The following is a 14,535-nucleotide window of genomic DNA, read 5'->3' as shown; positions in this document are numbered from 1 at the left end:
TGCCAGATAGAAATAAACCTGGATCTACACAATGAAGTGAAGATCCATGGAAATGGCTAAAATGAAACTAAATGTAAAATTTCTTAGTTTTTATCACTCTATAATTGACTGTCTAAACAAAACAGTAGCAATATATTGTAAGTTTAAAGCATATTAAGAAGTAAAGTGGGGGCAGTCGGTTAGCTTAGTTGGTTAGAGCACAGTGCTCATAACACCAAGGTTGCCGGATCGATCCCCACATGGGCCACTGAGATGCGCCCTCCACAACTAGATTAAAACATCTACTTGACTTGGAGCTGATGGATCCTGGAAAAACACACTGTTCCCTGATTAAAAAAAAAAAAAAAAGTAAAATGTATGACAATATACCAAAAGATGGGAGAAACTGGGAATACAGTGTTGTCAGGTCCTTACACTACACAAGCAGTATATTATTTGAAAGCAGAGGTGTTATTAATTTAAAATGTATATTATAGAGCAGTTAGTAAATACTTTTTTTTAAAAGTAAAAATAATAAACCAATGGCTGAGATAAAATTAAATCATAAAACATATTCCAAAAGCTGTCAGAAAACAGGAGAAAAGGAAAGAAGAGCTGATGAAACAAACAGAAAACTAGCAAAATAATGAATTAACTCTATCATATAAATAATTACATTAAATGTAAGTGTTCTGAACACAAACGAGTCATTGTCAAATTTGATAAAAAAAAAAAAAAAGACCCAACTATCTGCATTCTACAAAATTCCCTCCTCTGGGAATTTGTCTATGATGTCCCAGTCTATTCTCTGTGCCCCCATAACCTCACAAACATGCATTCCATGAGCATTCACCACTAGCCTGTGATTGTTGATTTGTTTGTGTCTTAGCTGTAAAGCTTCAAGAATACAAATCATTTCTCTGAAAAATAGAAAACAACTTCCAGGAGCCTAGCAGGATACATGGTATATGTATAATAAATGTCCATTAAATAAAAAGAAATTTTTATAGGCAAGAGACTAATTGTATAGAATTGAGAAAAGTGCTATCCTAGTCCACACAAGTGCCTAATAATCTCTCAAGAAGACTGCCAGAGGAAAATTCTCTTTTCAGATATACAATTCTAGTTTAAAGATGGAGAAGAGCAAAGGAATGAAAATTTTATGTAGTGGTTCCCTCAAGAAACAGCCCCAGAAGTTCTGACTTACTGTTAATTTTAAGTGGAAAAAATCACAGAAAAGAATCTAGGAAGGTGACAGCCTGAATGTACAGTCTTGACCTCATCCCTAGAATAGCAAAATAGCCAGGACAAATATGTTGGCTCCTCTGAAGCAAGAGAAAGGGCCACTGGTGTGAAGGTCTGGGGCATTTAGCAGCTGCCTGAAGAAGGTAGAAATAAGCCTGGGGATTCTCTCAGAGGAGCCATACCTGTTTACTGGCTATGCAGGGTCCTTAGAGGGGCTCATCTCTGCAGTTGGGAGAGAAGCGGCTGTAGAGAGGCTTCCTTCCTTATCCTTGGAAGATGGGTAACATTTGGCTAATGCATCAACTGGACATAAAACCAGAAATAACTACCTTTTATAGCCTGGTAGTTTGCCACTGTTGGAAAATCCTAAATATAGTAAGGTATATTGAGGAATGCACTACAAGATGGCAAATAAAAATTCTAGCCTATCTAGAGGAATTTGGTAAATGGAAGAGATTCAGTTGAAGTAGAGTTAATGGGAGAAAGAAAATAACAAAAAAAAATAATGAAAGTATTCAATGAATAGATGTGGGATAACTGGGTAGATACTAGGAAAAATAAAGTTAAATCCCTACTTTCTTCCTTAAACAAAACAAAATCCAGATGGATCAACGATTTGGTAATCCTAGTACATTTCTGTTGTCCATTTATTGACAATCATTCAACACTTTCCCCCCATTCTCAATTATCTGAAATTCCCTCCCCATTCTCACTCTCAGCTGATGACTTTGCTCCTATTTCACTGGTAAAATAGAAGCATTCAGAAGAGAGCTTCCACTGCTTCCTATCAATGTATCTTCCACCTATGATATATTGGGTTGTTGGTAAAGTCATGACGCATTTTTACAATGAAAAACATAGAAACAATATGTCATTACTTTTCTGACAACCCAATATGTTGCCTTTCCTCCACTTTCTAATGGTCTATGCATTTTGATAGGTCAACTTCTTCACTGGTGCACTAGATCCTATTCCTTTTCACATACACGAGTACATCCATCCAGTGACTTACACTTTCTCCCTGCTCTCTACTGGATTATTTCCAATGTCTTACAAAAACGCTGTTGCTTCCAATTATTTGTTGCTGGTATATAGAAATATTGTAGATTTGTGTATACTGACCTGAGGATAAAGTTTTCTAAGGTGCTTGCATTATCCAGGAAGAGGTAAAAGTATTATTTGATACTAGACTTAGAAAGGAAATATTATAACTGAAATACTATATTATATTATATTAACACTGAAAACTATAAAATACTGTTGAAAGAAATTAAAGACTTAAATAAATGGAAAGACACCCTGTGTTCATGGATTGGAAGACTTAATATTATAAAGATGGTAAAATGGGCACAACCCCAAATTGATATACAGATTCAATGGAATTTCTATCAAAATTCCACTTGTCCTTTTTGCAGGAAAAAATAAGCTGATCCTAAAATTTATATGGAACTTCAAGGAAACCTGGATAACCAAAGTAATCTTGAAAAAGGAGAACTAAGTTGGAGGACTCAATATTCCCCATTTAAAAACTTACTACAAAGCTACAGTGTGATATTGCATAAGAATGAACATAAATCAACGGGTAGAATCTAGAGTCCAGAGATAAACCTATATATCTATGGTCAAATGACTTTCTATAGAGTTCCAAGGCTATGCAGTGGAGACAGAACAGTCTTTTCAACAAATGGTACTGGGACAACTGGATAACCATATGCAAAAGAATGAAGTTGGACTTCAATCTCAAACCACATACAAAGATTAAATTAAAAATAGATCAAAGATCTTGGGCCGGCCGAGTGGCGCGATGGTTAAGAACTGGCTTGGGACGCCAGAGGGCCCCGGTTCGGATCCCACATATGAGGGCCAGTGACACTGCCCTCCACAGCTAAGATGCTGAACAACAGCTCAACCTGGAGCTGGGCTGCCGTGAGTCGCTGGCGACGGCGTAGGCTGCAGCCCCTGTGGCACTGAGTTGCCACGGGCTACCGTATGTACCCAGCAGCCAGCCTGAGTGGCCAGCAGCCGCAGTGAGCGGCCGTCCAGAAGCCGGCGACTGATCTGCCTCGCCCGGGAAGAGCGCAATGATGGTGCCAACTTGGGCCAGTAAAGCAACGTCCTCCACAACTAGATTGAAGAACAAAACGACAGCAACTTGTCTGTTCCCCTTCCCCCAATTCCCCGGCACTGTTCCAATCCCCCCAAATTCCCCAATAAAAAAAAAATCTTAAAAAAAAATATAGATCAATGATCTAAATATAAAGCTAAAACTAAAAAACCTTTATGAGAAAACAAAGGGGTAAATCTTCATAACCTTGAATTTGACAATGGTTTCTTAAATATGATACCACAAGCACAATAAAGGAAAAAACAGATACATTGGACTTCATCAAAATTTTAAGCTTTTGTGCTTTAAAGGACATTGTCAAGACAGTAAAAGACAATTCAAAGAATGAGAAAAAATATTTGCAAATCATATATCTGGAAAGGGTCTAGTAGCCAGATATAAAGAAGGCTTACAATTCAACAGCAAAAAGACAAACAACTTAATTTAAAAAACTTGAACAGTTATTTCTCCAAAGAAGATACACAAATGGTCAACAGGCACATGAAAAGATGGTCAAATGTCATCAGTCATTAGGAAAATGCAAATCAAAACCACAATGAATACTACTTCATCTCCACTAGGATGGTTATCATTAAAACAAATAACAAGTGTTAACAAGGAAGTGGAAAAACCAGAACCCTCGTACACTGTGGATGGCTGTAACCCAAAATAATTGAAGCACTTGAACAGATATTTGTATGACAATATCCATAGCAGCATTATTCATAATAGCCAAAACTGGAAACACCCACATGTCCATCAACTGATGGAGAAAAAAGAAGTGGTATTATTCATATGATGGAATTTTATTTGGCAATAAAAAAGGAATGAAGTACTGGTATTTACTACATGTATGAACTTTGCAAACATCATGTTAAGAGGCTGGAGGCATAAAAAGACACATATTGTATGATTCCATTTATATGAAATGTCCAGAAGAGGCAAATCTGTAGACACAGAAAGTAGATTAAGGGTTGCCAGGGGCGAGAGGAAGGGAGAAATGGAGAGAGACTGCTCACTGGGCACAGGGTTTCTTTTGGGGTTGATGAAAAAGCTCTGGAATTAGATAGTAGTGATGGTTGCACAACATTGTAAGTATACTAATAGCCCTGAATTATACACTTTAAAATGGTTATAAATGTGAATTTTACCTCAAGAAAAGATATTAATCTGAATACAAACAAGAGTGGTTTCCTGAAATCAAAGGGGAAAAAGAGATATTGTGGACATTCTTTGAACTGGCATTTCTTCCTCTGAAAATTTAATCTCCACCTTAGCCAGTACCCTCCTTTCATGATAGAAATGCTCCTGAGTACAGGAAAACCCTTAAAGGGGAAAAAAGTAATCAATAATTATTTGAAAGCGAAATCTCCTAACAAAGCATCACAGTGATTGCTTCCAGGCAAACCAACAATTTTTTACCCCAAAACAACATGAAAAGACAGAATATCACTGACCAACCACATTAAGAATTAACCATTAGGGACAAAAAGATTTCATGCTGTAAACCAATGTTAAAGCACTGAGTTAGGGAGTCACAGGATTTAAACATTCTAATTCTAGTTCTTTCCCTAATATTTAAGAATCACCTTCGTACACTGCTTTCTTATTATAAAACAGAACAAATTTCTGGTTTTTTTTTTACCATACCACTTAGAAGCAAGGGCTTTAATAATTGTTGTATGATGAACGAAAGGTTATTAGGTGAAATTAAAATAAGAATCTTGGAGAACAAGATAATTTTTGCCTTTTCTCTCTTGTGTCTCAGTCTCATTACCTGAAAAATGAGAACAACATTTTTTCATGTTATATAACAGTATTTTCAGTATTTTCTTCACAGGTTATTAGAAGTACTAAATAAATTAACACAATTAAGTTTATAGAAAGAGTACCTGGCTCAGAGTAAGTGCTTAATATTTAACTATTATAATTAACTATTAATTTTTAAAGATTTAATGACCTTTTCCTCTACTAAATCATTTGTGTGTTAATAGATTGGCTAGAGAGGGAATTTTCTGAGGGTGAGGCAAACACTCTTAACTATAAGAAGTCCCCAAAATGAGATGACATCATCTGAAGAACAAACACTTCTCAATTTTAACAAAGCAAACTGTGGTGAGAATGCAAATACTTTAGCAGTGTCAGAGTAATATATCTAATTAAAAAGAAAACATGATGTTGGCATGTCTGATTTAATTTCAAACTCTTTAAAATATTATGTGAACAGACTAAGTTTATTGTGTGTCTTAAAATGGAAGTTCTACAAGGGAAACGTTAAACACAGTTATCATATGACCTAGCAAATCCATTCCTAGGCATAAACCCAAGAGAAATTAAAACACATATCCATGCCAGAACGTGTACATGAATGTCCACAGCAACATTATTCATAATAGCCAAAAAGTAGAAATAACCCAAATGTCCACCAAATGGTGAATGAATAAGCAAAATGTGGTATATACACACAATGGACTATTATTTAGTCATAAAATGGAATGGAGTACTGCTACATGCTACAATATAGATGAACCTTGAAAACAATATGCTGAGTAAAAGAAGCCAGACACAAAAGATCACATATTGTATGAGCCTACAGATATGAAATATCCAAAATAGGCAACCTAGAGAGACAGAAAGTAGATTAGTGGTTGCCAGGGCTGGGAGGAGTAGGGAATAGAGAGTGACTGCTAATGGATACAGGGTTTCTTTTTGGGGTGATGAAAAGGTTCTGGAATTAGACAATGGTGGTGGTTGCACAACTTTAAATATATTAAAAATTCATTGTTTTGTATACTTTAAAAAGATGAATTATATCTCAAAGCTATTATTAAAAAAAAAACTGTGAGGGAAGAAAAAAATGTCCTTCTTTGGATTAGTTTCTCTGTACCTTTCTAAATATTTATTGTGAGTGCTGTTGATACCTTTTCTGTTTTGACTTGGGGGAAGTAGATGAAGTATGGCTGCCTCTGGCTTGTTCCCTGACATCGCTGCCACTCGTAGAATCCATCTGCTAAAACAACACAGCGTCTTCCCTTTCCCAGAGGCACCTGAGGGAAAATGTGAGCAAAATATGGTCTTAGTGATAAAATCATGTTTCATGGACTTGAGTTAAAATCTTCAGTATTTAATTCTATGTACCTCACTTTTCATATGTATAGTCACAACTCACACAGATGTTGAAAAGATTAAATAATGTACATAACAGCAATAGCTCTCTAACAAATAGGCACTTGTGGTAGCCAGTATCCAAAGTTGGCTCCCCAATGAGCCACGCATCCCAGTATTCACACCCCATGTAGTCCCCTCCACACAGATTTTGGGCTGGGCCAATAGAATGCTGCAGAGTTATGCTGTATGGCTTCGAAGGCTAGGTCAAAAAGTCTTGCAGTTTCTGCTCTGCTATCTTGGATCATGAACTTTGGGTAAGCCAGATGCCATGTAAGAAGCCTGATAACCCTGATAACCCCCAGCTAAGCATGTGGAAAGCCTTCCAGTTGTTCTGCCAATCCCAGCTGGGGTGTCAGACATGTTGATGAAGAAGCCATCTTAGACATCCAGCCCCAGCTGTCATCTGATTATAACTACACAAGAACCTCCAAATGGAAACTGTCCAGTTGAGCCCAGTCAATCCACAGAGTACAGGAAATAATATAGTTTTGTTTTAAACCACTAAGTTTCAGCATGGTTTGTTACACAGTAATAAATAAAACGGCACTCAACATTAACAACTGGGAACACACTTTAGGACCTTAAGGAAGGTTCCAAAGAGAAGTTTATTTCATTTCTCAGGTATATAAGGCACTATTAGCTCTGTCAGAAAAAAAGTACAGGATATGTGCGTTTTACCTAGATAAGCTACTTACCTTGAAGGACTGTTTCTCCATTATGGTATCACTACGACAGTTGGTAGTGTTGAACCGCAGCTTGGAAGGATCATCTTCTTTGAACCAAGATGGGACCAAGCCCCAACGCATGGGAGCAATGATACGCTCAGATGAGTCTGCACCCTGCCATGGAGAAAGGTTAAGATCCAGTGAGAAGATAATAATGACATTTAGAAAACCAAATTTAGCACATGCTTTACATTACTACTAATATCAAAATACAAAGAATAGAGAGAAGATTATTAAAAGGGAAAAAGATTCTTTTTGAAAACAATTTTAATGATTTATGATGTAACTTGTATTCTTTAGCAATCATATTTCCCAGAATGTAAGATATTCTGCTTGGGTAGGTTAAGGGATTCAAAGAGGTTTCATTCCTGTGAACTTTTAATTAGTGCCTACTATGGGAGAGACATAGTGCTACGCCCTGCACTTCATGCGGTCTCAAGCTCTCAAGAAGCTCATGTTACAGACAACCTATAATACAATGAGGTACATGCTGTGATTAAGGGATACACAAGGTGTTATAGGGGAATGTGGAGGAATGCTTAGCCTCAAAAGGCTTGCACTATAACATGTGAGGGTACACAAACATAAAAATATTAATAATATAAAATATTATAGGTTAAGGGCCATATAAGTGATACATACAATGAGTGTCAAAGCAGTTCTGTGGCGCATGACCTGTGAAGTAGGGGGAAGTATCAGACCCTCAAGAGAGGCAGCAGGGGAATAGGTAGGGTGGATGGATTCTTGAATTGGATCCCACAAGCTGTACAGAATTCAGACAAAGAGATGGGAGGAAAGATAGGATACAAAATTAGATGAGCAAAGAGGCCATGTCAAGAATGTGTAGGAAGTGGTTTTGTGCACAAAAGCAATCGTGAGGAAGCTATTTTTAGGAGTGCCTGCTCATAAGGTTGGCTTTCAGTTAGCATCTGAGAACTTGGATATTGAATACTACCAACTTTCCATTACTGATAAGGATGGTTTATTGTGACTAGTTTGTACAAAAGATGAGATTTATGTTGAATATCTGCTTTCCTTTTGGGAGTCTGGAATTTTGGTACTTGCCAAGCAGCAAGTGCTTATGTGATCAGTCCCCAATAAAAACCTTGGTCCTGGGGTTTCTAATGGGCTTCCCTGAGCAAACACTGCACACATTACTACATTTTTCACTGATGGAGAAGTAATAAGCTTAGCGTGCCCCTTCATAGGGAGAGAACAAAAAGAAGCCTGTGCATGAATTTTTCCAGATTTCTACTTGTGTGTTTTTCCCTTACTGATTCTATTGTGTATACTTTCACTGTAATAAACCTTAGCCACCAAATGCCTTATATGTTGAGTCCTTCTAATGAATCTTCAAATGTGGGGGTAGTCTTGAAGCCCCCCACACATGGTTAAACTTTTTTTTGGTAATTAGCCCTTGAGAATTTGATGAAATCTACAGATTAAAATGCACATATACACTATTTTGCATGGCATAGTACATTATAGGTTGGAATAAACCAGTATTACAGAGTGCAGTTTGGGTGCTAACTAAAATGGTTTTAGGGGTCTGGTGACAGTAGAGAAACTAAAAGACATCCAAAAGATAGGGAAAAAAATGAAATTGTGGTGTAAATAGAAAAAGAAAACAGGGATGATTAAGTTTTCAGGCCCAGAAGAATGAAATAATGATGGCACTATTGAACAAAAGAGAAAAAAATGAAGAGGGGTTTGGTTTGGGGAAAGATCACATGTTGAATTTCTGATAATAGTGGCAAGTCTGTGGCATTTTAAAAGAAATCGTCGCAAAATCTCCACCATTCCTCCCACTGAGAGCTGGGAGGTCTATGTTCCCTTCCCTTGAATCTAGATGGGCTATGACTCGCAGAATGTGACACAAGTGACACTATGACTTCTAAAGCTAGGTCAGAAAAGGTTTTTCAGCTTTCTCCTTGTTTGCTAAGACATTGCTTTTGGAGCTCTGAGCTGCCATGTAAGAAATCCAACTACCCTAAGACTGCCATGCTGTGAAAAAGCCCAGGTTGCATAGGGAGGCCACGCATAGGTATTGTGGTCAACAGCCCAAGTTAATTCAACATCAACTGCCAGATAAGTAACTGAAGATGCCTCTAGATCAGATGCTGGCAAGCTTTTCTATAAAAGGCCCGATACTAAAAACTTTGCAGGCCATAAAGTCTCTGTTGCAACTCTGTTGTTATAGGGACAAAGCATCCACAGACAATAGATAAATGGATATTGCTGTATTCGATAAAATTTCATTTAAAGAAATGGTCAGAGGGCCCTAGTTTTCTGACTCCTGCTCTAGATGATTCTAGCCCCAGATGCCAAGTCTTTTCAACTGAGGCCCCAGACTTCAGGGAAAAGATAAATCATATCTACAATACCTTGTCTTAATTCTTCCTCACTGGTGAACATAATAAAGGTTGTTTTAAGTCACTAGAATAAAATCCAAGTAGAGCTGTTTACTATGTCCAAAAAGCATGTAAAATTAAAGCTTAGGAGAGAGGTAGTATGGTAGAGGGATAGATCACCAAACTTTTTTTGTAACGGGTCAGAGAGTAAATATTTTTGGCTTTGTGAATCCATAGTCTCTGTTGTAATGACTCAAGCAACTGAACTCTAACACTACTGGTAATGTGAAAGCAGCCAAAGAACAAATGAATGAGTATGGCTGTGTTCTAACAAAACTTTATTTACAAAAACAGGTAGTGGGCAAGATTTGGTCTGAGGACCATAGTTTGTCAGCCTCTGGTACGGAGAAAAGAATAAAGCCTTTATAAGAAGACCCTGGTTCAAAAATCCCTTCTCTGCTACTTAAGAAGTCTGACTAGTCTCAACTTCCTGGACCTTCAACTTTCTTTTCTGTCAAAATAGAGTGAATAATACCTACCTTGCAGAATCATTAAAATATATGGAATAGAATAGGCACACAAATTGTAGTTTAATTATTTTTTTAACATTAGAATTAAAAAGAAATAGTAAAATTTTCTATATAAAGGTGATTGTTAAAGCCATTAGGATAAAGTTTCTTAGGGAGTAAATCAAGCATAGGATTTAACGTAGGGGTACAAAAATAGAAAAGGAGAAACAAGGGAAAAGTAGAGTCTAAGAAAAAGTACCTAGGGAGAAAAAAATAGAATAAGAAAAGTCAAGAAAGGATGGAATTCCAGAAAAAGAATCATCAGTAGTAGTGTTTCAGAAGGGCTTCCCTTTTGTTTAAAGCTAATCCCTCCATGATGCTCTTGACAAGATCCTGTCCTGTTTCTTTCAAAATCTTCCTTATATTAGTTAATCCCCTTTCTACACACACACACACACACACACACAGACACGAGTCCATTCTCACTATTCACGGCAGTTAGGTTCTGTAAAGTTGCTGTGAATATTGAATTGGTGAATACTGAACTGCAGCTCTTAGGGGAAACACTGGGTTAGTTTCCCATGAGCCTATGGTGACAACGTTTTCATCAACTGATTGATATATCACCTTGTTTAATGTGTCTTTCTGTTTAAAGACACCTTTATTTCACATGTACTGCTGATTCATTAATATTGAATTCATGAGCAACAGCACAGTAACTCATGCCTGAATGGGAGTGATAAATAGTGGCTGTGAAGCGAAAATACTGAAAATACCGTTCAATATTAGTCATCATTTCCTCTATCTCTTTGGACTTGTGACATGAACAGCTGGGTGCGGTAATATAAATGAAAGAGGAAGTAATTTGCAAATCAGTGGTTTCAAATGCAAATGTTGCAGTCTATACATATGTACTAGCCGTTGATGATATGGATTAACGAGCTGCTGAAACAGTTCTAATTTTGCTTTATAATTTACAGGTCTGAGAAACATGAAGCTTCAAATATTTATCAAAATTAAGAAATGCTAATTTTATTAGTGATGTGGAGTCAAAATACTACATCAATCAGCAAATTCATAACACTGGCAGAAAAGGAGGGCTATGCTTGCTAGGCACACTACGGTTCCCATTCCTAGTTCCAGGAAGTGTCCAATGGGGTGGGGACAGTGGTCTGGACCTGAGTCCCAGCTCTATCCCTCACTGATTGGGTAACCTAGGACAAGTAAAAATCTTTCTACAATTCTGTCTTTACATCTGTTAAAAAAATTTTTCTTCCAGCTAACATTCATTCTATAATTCTAAAGCAGTGGTATAGAGAACCAAGGTTAAAAAAGAATAAGTCTCATACACTTAATCCTTCTCTCTCTTTTCACTTCAAATTATACCTTCTTTAAAACATGTTTTATTGTTTCCTTTCCCAGTCAAAGTTCCCCATGATATTCATTTAATTTTTATTATTCTGTCATTAAAAAAAGTATTCTTATTTCAATAGGGAAGTATACATCTATTAAAAATGGCTCAAGAATAAACTATTTTATGTAAATGGCTTCATTTAACCAAAAAGATCAATGTTATTTAATGTGACCCCTGTAAAGTAGAAATGAATCTTTTCGGATTATCCCAAGGGTTCTGAAGAGCATGTAGCAGGGGTATAATCAGATTTATAAAGTGATACAAGCACTATGGAACAAATAGAATAAAAATCCAGCATGGAAACAATCATGATTTTTAAAAAACGTATCAAGGGCATTTAACATTTAAATTAAAAAAAAAAGACATGGAGAAACTATTAACTTCTGGAATGAAGCATTTTTATCACACCATGTGCTTTTAATAAAAATAAAGCAAAGAACCAAAACATGATTATAAATTATGGGTCATTCTAATAATATAACAGGTCAATACTATAAACACAATGAATGCAATTAAACTTCAGATAACCAAACCAAAATACATCTATTTATAGCTTCAGTAAAAGACAAACATGAAGACTGAAAACACAAGCAGAAAGATGAGAAACTTCAACATTCAAGAAACATCAGAGGTGTTTTAGATTAGCTAGTCTTAATCTAAATCCTGCCCTAGGCCTAGATATTCTGATTCAGCTGGACTGGTATGGGGCATAGAAATCTTTCTCTCTCTCTTTTTTTTTAAAGATACTCAAATTACCCTGATGATAACTGAGGTTTGAACGATGCTGTCTTAAAAGAATGTATTCAAAGGGCTGGCCGAGTGGCGCGTTGGTTAGGACTTGGCTTGGGACACCAGCTCTGAGCAGCAGGGCCCCAGTTTGGATCCCACATGAGGGCCAGTGACATTGTGCCCTCCACAGCTAAGATGGTGAACAACGCTGCCGTGAGTCGACAGCGATGGCATAGGCTACAGCGGGGCTTGCTGGCAGTGGGCGTGAGCTTTTGTGAGCTGCTGTGAGGGGCTGTCCAATGGCCGGCGAGCGACTGCCTCACCCAGGGAAAAAAGCAATGATAATACCAACATGGGCCACTGAAGCAAAGTCCTCCACAACTAGACTGAAGAACAAAAGGATAGCAACTTGTCTGTTCCCCTTCCCCGATTCCCCAACGCTGTTCCCCTCCCCTAGCTCCCCAATATAATCTTAAAAAAAAAAATGTATTCAAGGGACAGCCAGTTCGCTCAGGTGATTAGAGAGCAGGCTCATAACACCAATGTTGCTGGTTCGATTCCCACATGGGTCAGTGAGCTGCGCCCTCCACAACTAGATTGAAAACAATGACGTGACTTGGAGCTGATGGGTCCTGGAGAGCCACCCTCCACAACTAGATTGAAACAACTACTTCACTTGGAGCTGATGAGTCCTGGAAAAACACAGTTCCCCAATTAAAAAAAAAAATGTATTCAAATACAAGGCTCATGTAACTTTGACATGCATTAAGGGTAGTATGCCTCATATAGAGAACACACTTAAAAGGAGCTTGAAGAATACTGAATTATTGTTAAAGATTAGAAGATACCAATACAACTCCTTTCAGTGAGGCCCAGAGTGGTTCTCAACTGGGGGTCAAATAAATGCTGGTTTTTAATGTCATCTCAGAGGCTGAGCATACACCAAACCAAATATAGTTGACCCTTGAACAACACAGGTTTGAACTGCACAGGTCCAGTTATATGAGGATTTTTGTCAATAAGTATTGCAAACATTAGTTGCCTTATGATTTTTCTTAATAACATTTCCTTTTCTCTAGCTTACTGTAGAGAAGAATATGGTTTGCAATACATAGAACATACAAAATATGTGTTAATTTACTGTTTATGTTATTGGTTTAAGGCTTCTGCTTAACAGTAGGCTATTAGTAAAGTTTCTGGAGACTAAGAATTTATGTGTAGACTTTTGGGTTTTTGATTGCACGGGGGTTAGCACCCCTAAATCCCGCATTGTTCAAGGGTCAACTGTAGAAGTAGATGACCATAACAATGCCAGGCCAGAAGCTAATATGGTGCAAATAAAGTGATTACCTTCTCAAAGTGTAGTCGAGATAGAAGCACTGGGCTGCTTGATTGAGGGCTCTTGTTGTACGAGGGGTAATACTTGTCAGGGTCTCTCCACTCTGGGAGCCTCTGTTGGCCCTGCCGATCATGATAGGCACAAGCTCTTGTGAGTACATCTCTAGGTAAGTGACAGGATGTTCGTCCACACATTCTTCAACGCTGCCTCTCACAACCTTTAGATCACAAAACATTAGGAGGTTTGTATTTCTCAAATATTAGATTTTAGTCCTTTATTCACAGCATTGTCTCAAGATTCCCACATGATTCTACTTCCCAGCACCAACTGTGGTTCTGTGCAACCATCTGTCAAGTTTTCCTCAGGAAACTTTCCCCAAGAAAACAGGACTATGCCTGTTTTGTTCACTAAGCCCACTGTCTAGTTCCCTGCAAGGTAGTAAATAAAGTATGAGGTGCTCCATCAATACCTGACTGAACGCAAGAAAACAGATTTCTCTGAGGTTAATTTTTTCAGTTTAATTTTTCAGTCAAGAAAGGAAAAAGGGGGTACCTGTGGTCACTTCTGGAGCCACTAGCTCCTTCCTGTGGGTGTCTTTTCCCTACTCCTTTTCTTTCTCTCCTTCCTGAGGTTAATTAGGGCCTCACACCAGCGAGCAACTGCCAATCTCCATGATGGCGACCAGGGCCGCGAGGACGCTAGCCCTTGGTGGTATGAAAACTCACCCTCTTCCAACGTGGCTCCTTTCTGACCCAGTACCAGGGACTCCCAGGCCGCACACCGCCCCGGGCTCCTGGCCCAAGTCTAGGCGTCAAGTTGGCCCCAAGGCCGCCCGCTGGCACCATCTCACCGCTCCGCTCCGGGGCTGGTGTCCGGCCTCCGGCCCCATCCCGCCTCGCCCCCAACTCGGGCCCGGCCATCCGCCCCGTCCCACCTCATCCCCGCCGGCCGCTCGCGTCGCCTCACTCCTCT

General features: G+C 38.3%; 1 protein-coding gene across 7 annotated transcripts in view; it reads right to left on the bottom strand.

Annotated features, from left to right (window-relative positions):
• Positions 1-14,535, bottom strand: part of HMCES (5-hydroxymethylcytosine binding, ES cell specific) — a 32,652-nt gene that overhangs the window by 17,727 nt on the left and 390 nt on the right. For 4 of the 7 annotated variants that reach the window (XM_019633750.1, XM_019633754.1, XM_019633753.1 and 1 more), the window contains exons 2-4: positions 13,575-13,780; positions 7,192-7,335; positions 6,250-6,375 (exon numbers count right to left, since the gene is read on the bottom strand). In XM_019633750.1, the coding sequence (XP_019489295.1) occupies positions 6,250-6,375; positions 7,192-7,335; positions 13,575-13,757 (453 nt within the window). In that variant the 5' untranslated portion in view covers positions 13,758-13,780. Of the gene's footprint in view, positions 1-6,249; positions 6,376-7,191; positions 7,336-7,863; positions 7,985-13,574; positions 13,781-14,288; positions 14,498-14,535 lie in introns of those variants that run through there. The other 3 variants (XM_019633747.1, XM_019633748.1, XM_019633752.1) reach the window with 3 other exon arrangements.

The sequence above is a fragment of the Hipposideros armiger genome, unplaced genomic scaffold (genome assembly GCF_001890085.2).
Source record: "Hipposideros armiger isolate ML-2016 unplaced genomic scaffold, ASM189008v1 scaffold_1395, whole genome shotgun sequence".
Classification (NCBI taxonomy): Eukaryota; Metazoa; Chordata; class Mammalia; order Chiroptera; family Hipposideridae; genus Hipposideros; species Hipposideros armiger.
This window is presented reverse-complemented; position numbering and strand designations above follow the sequence as displayed.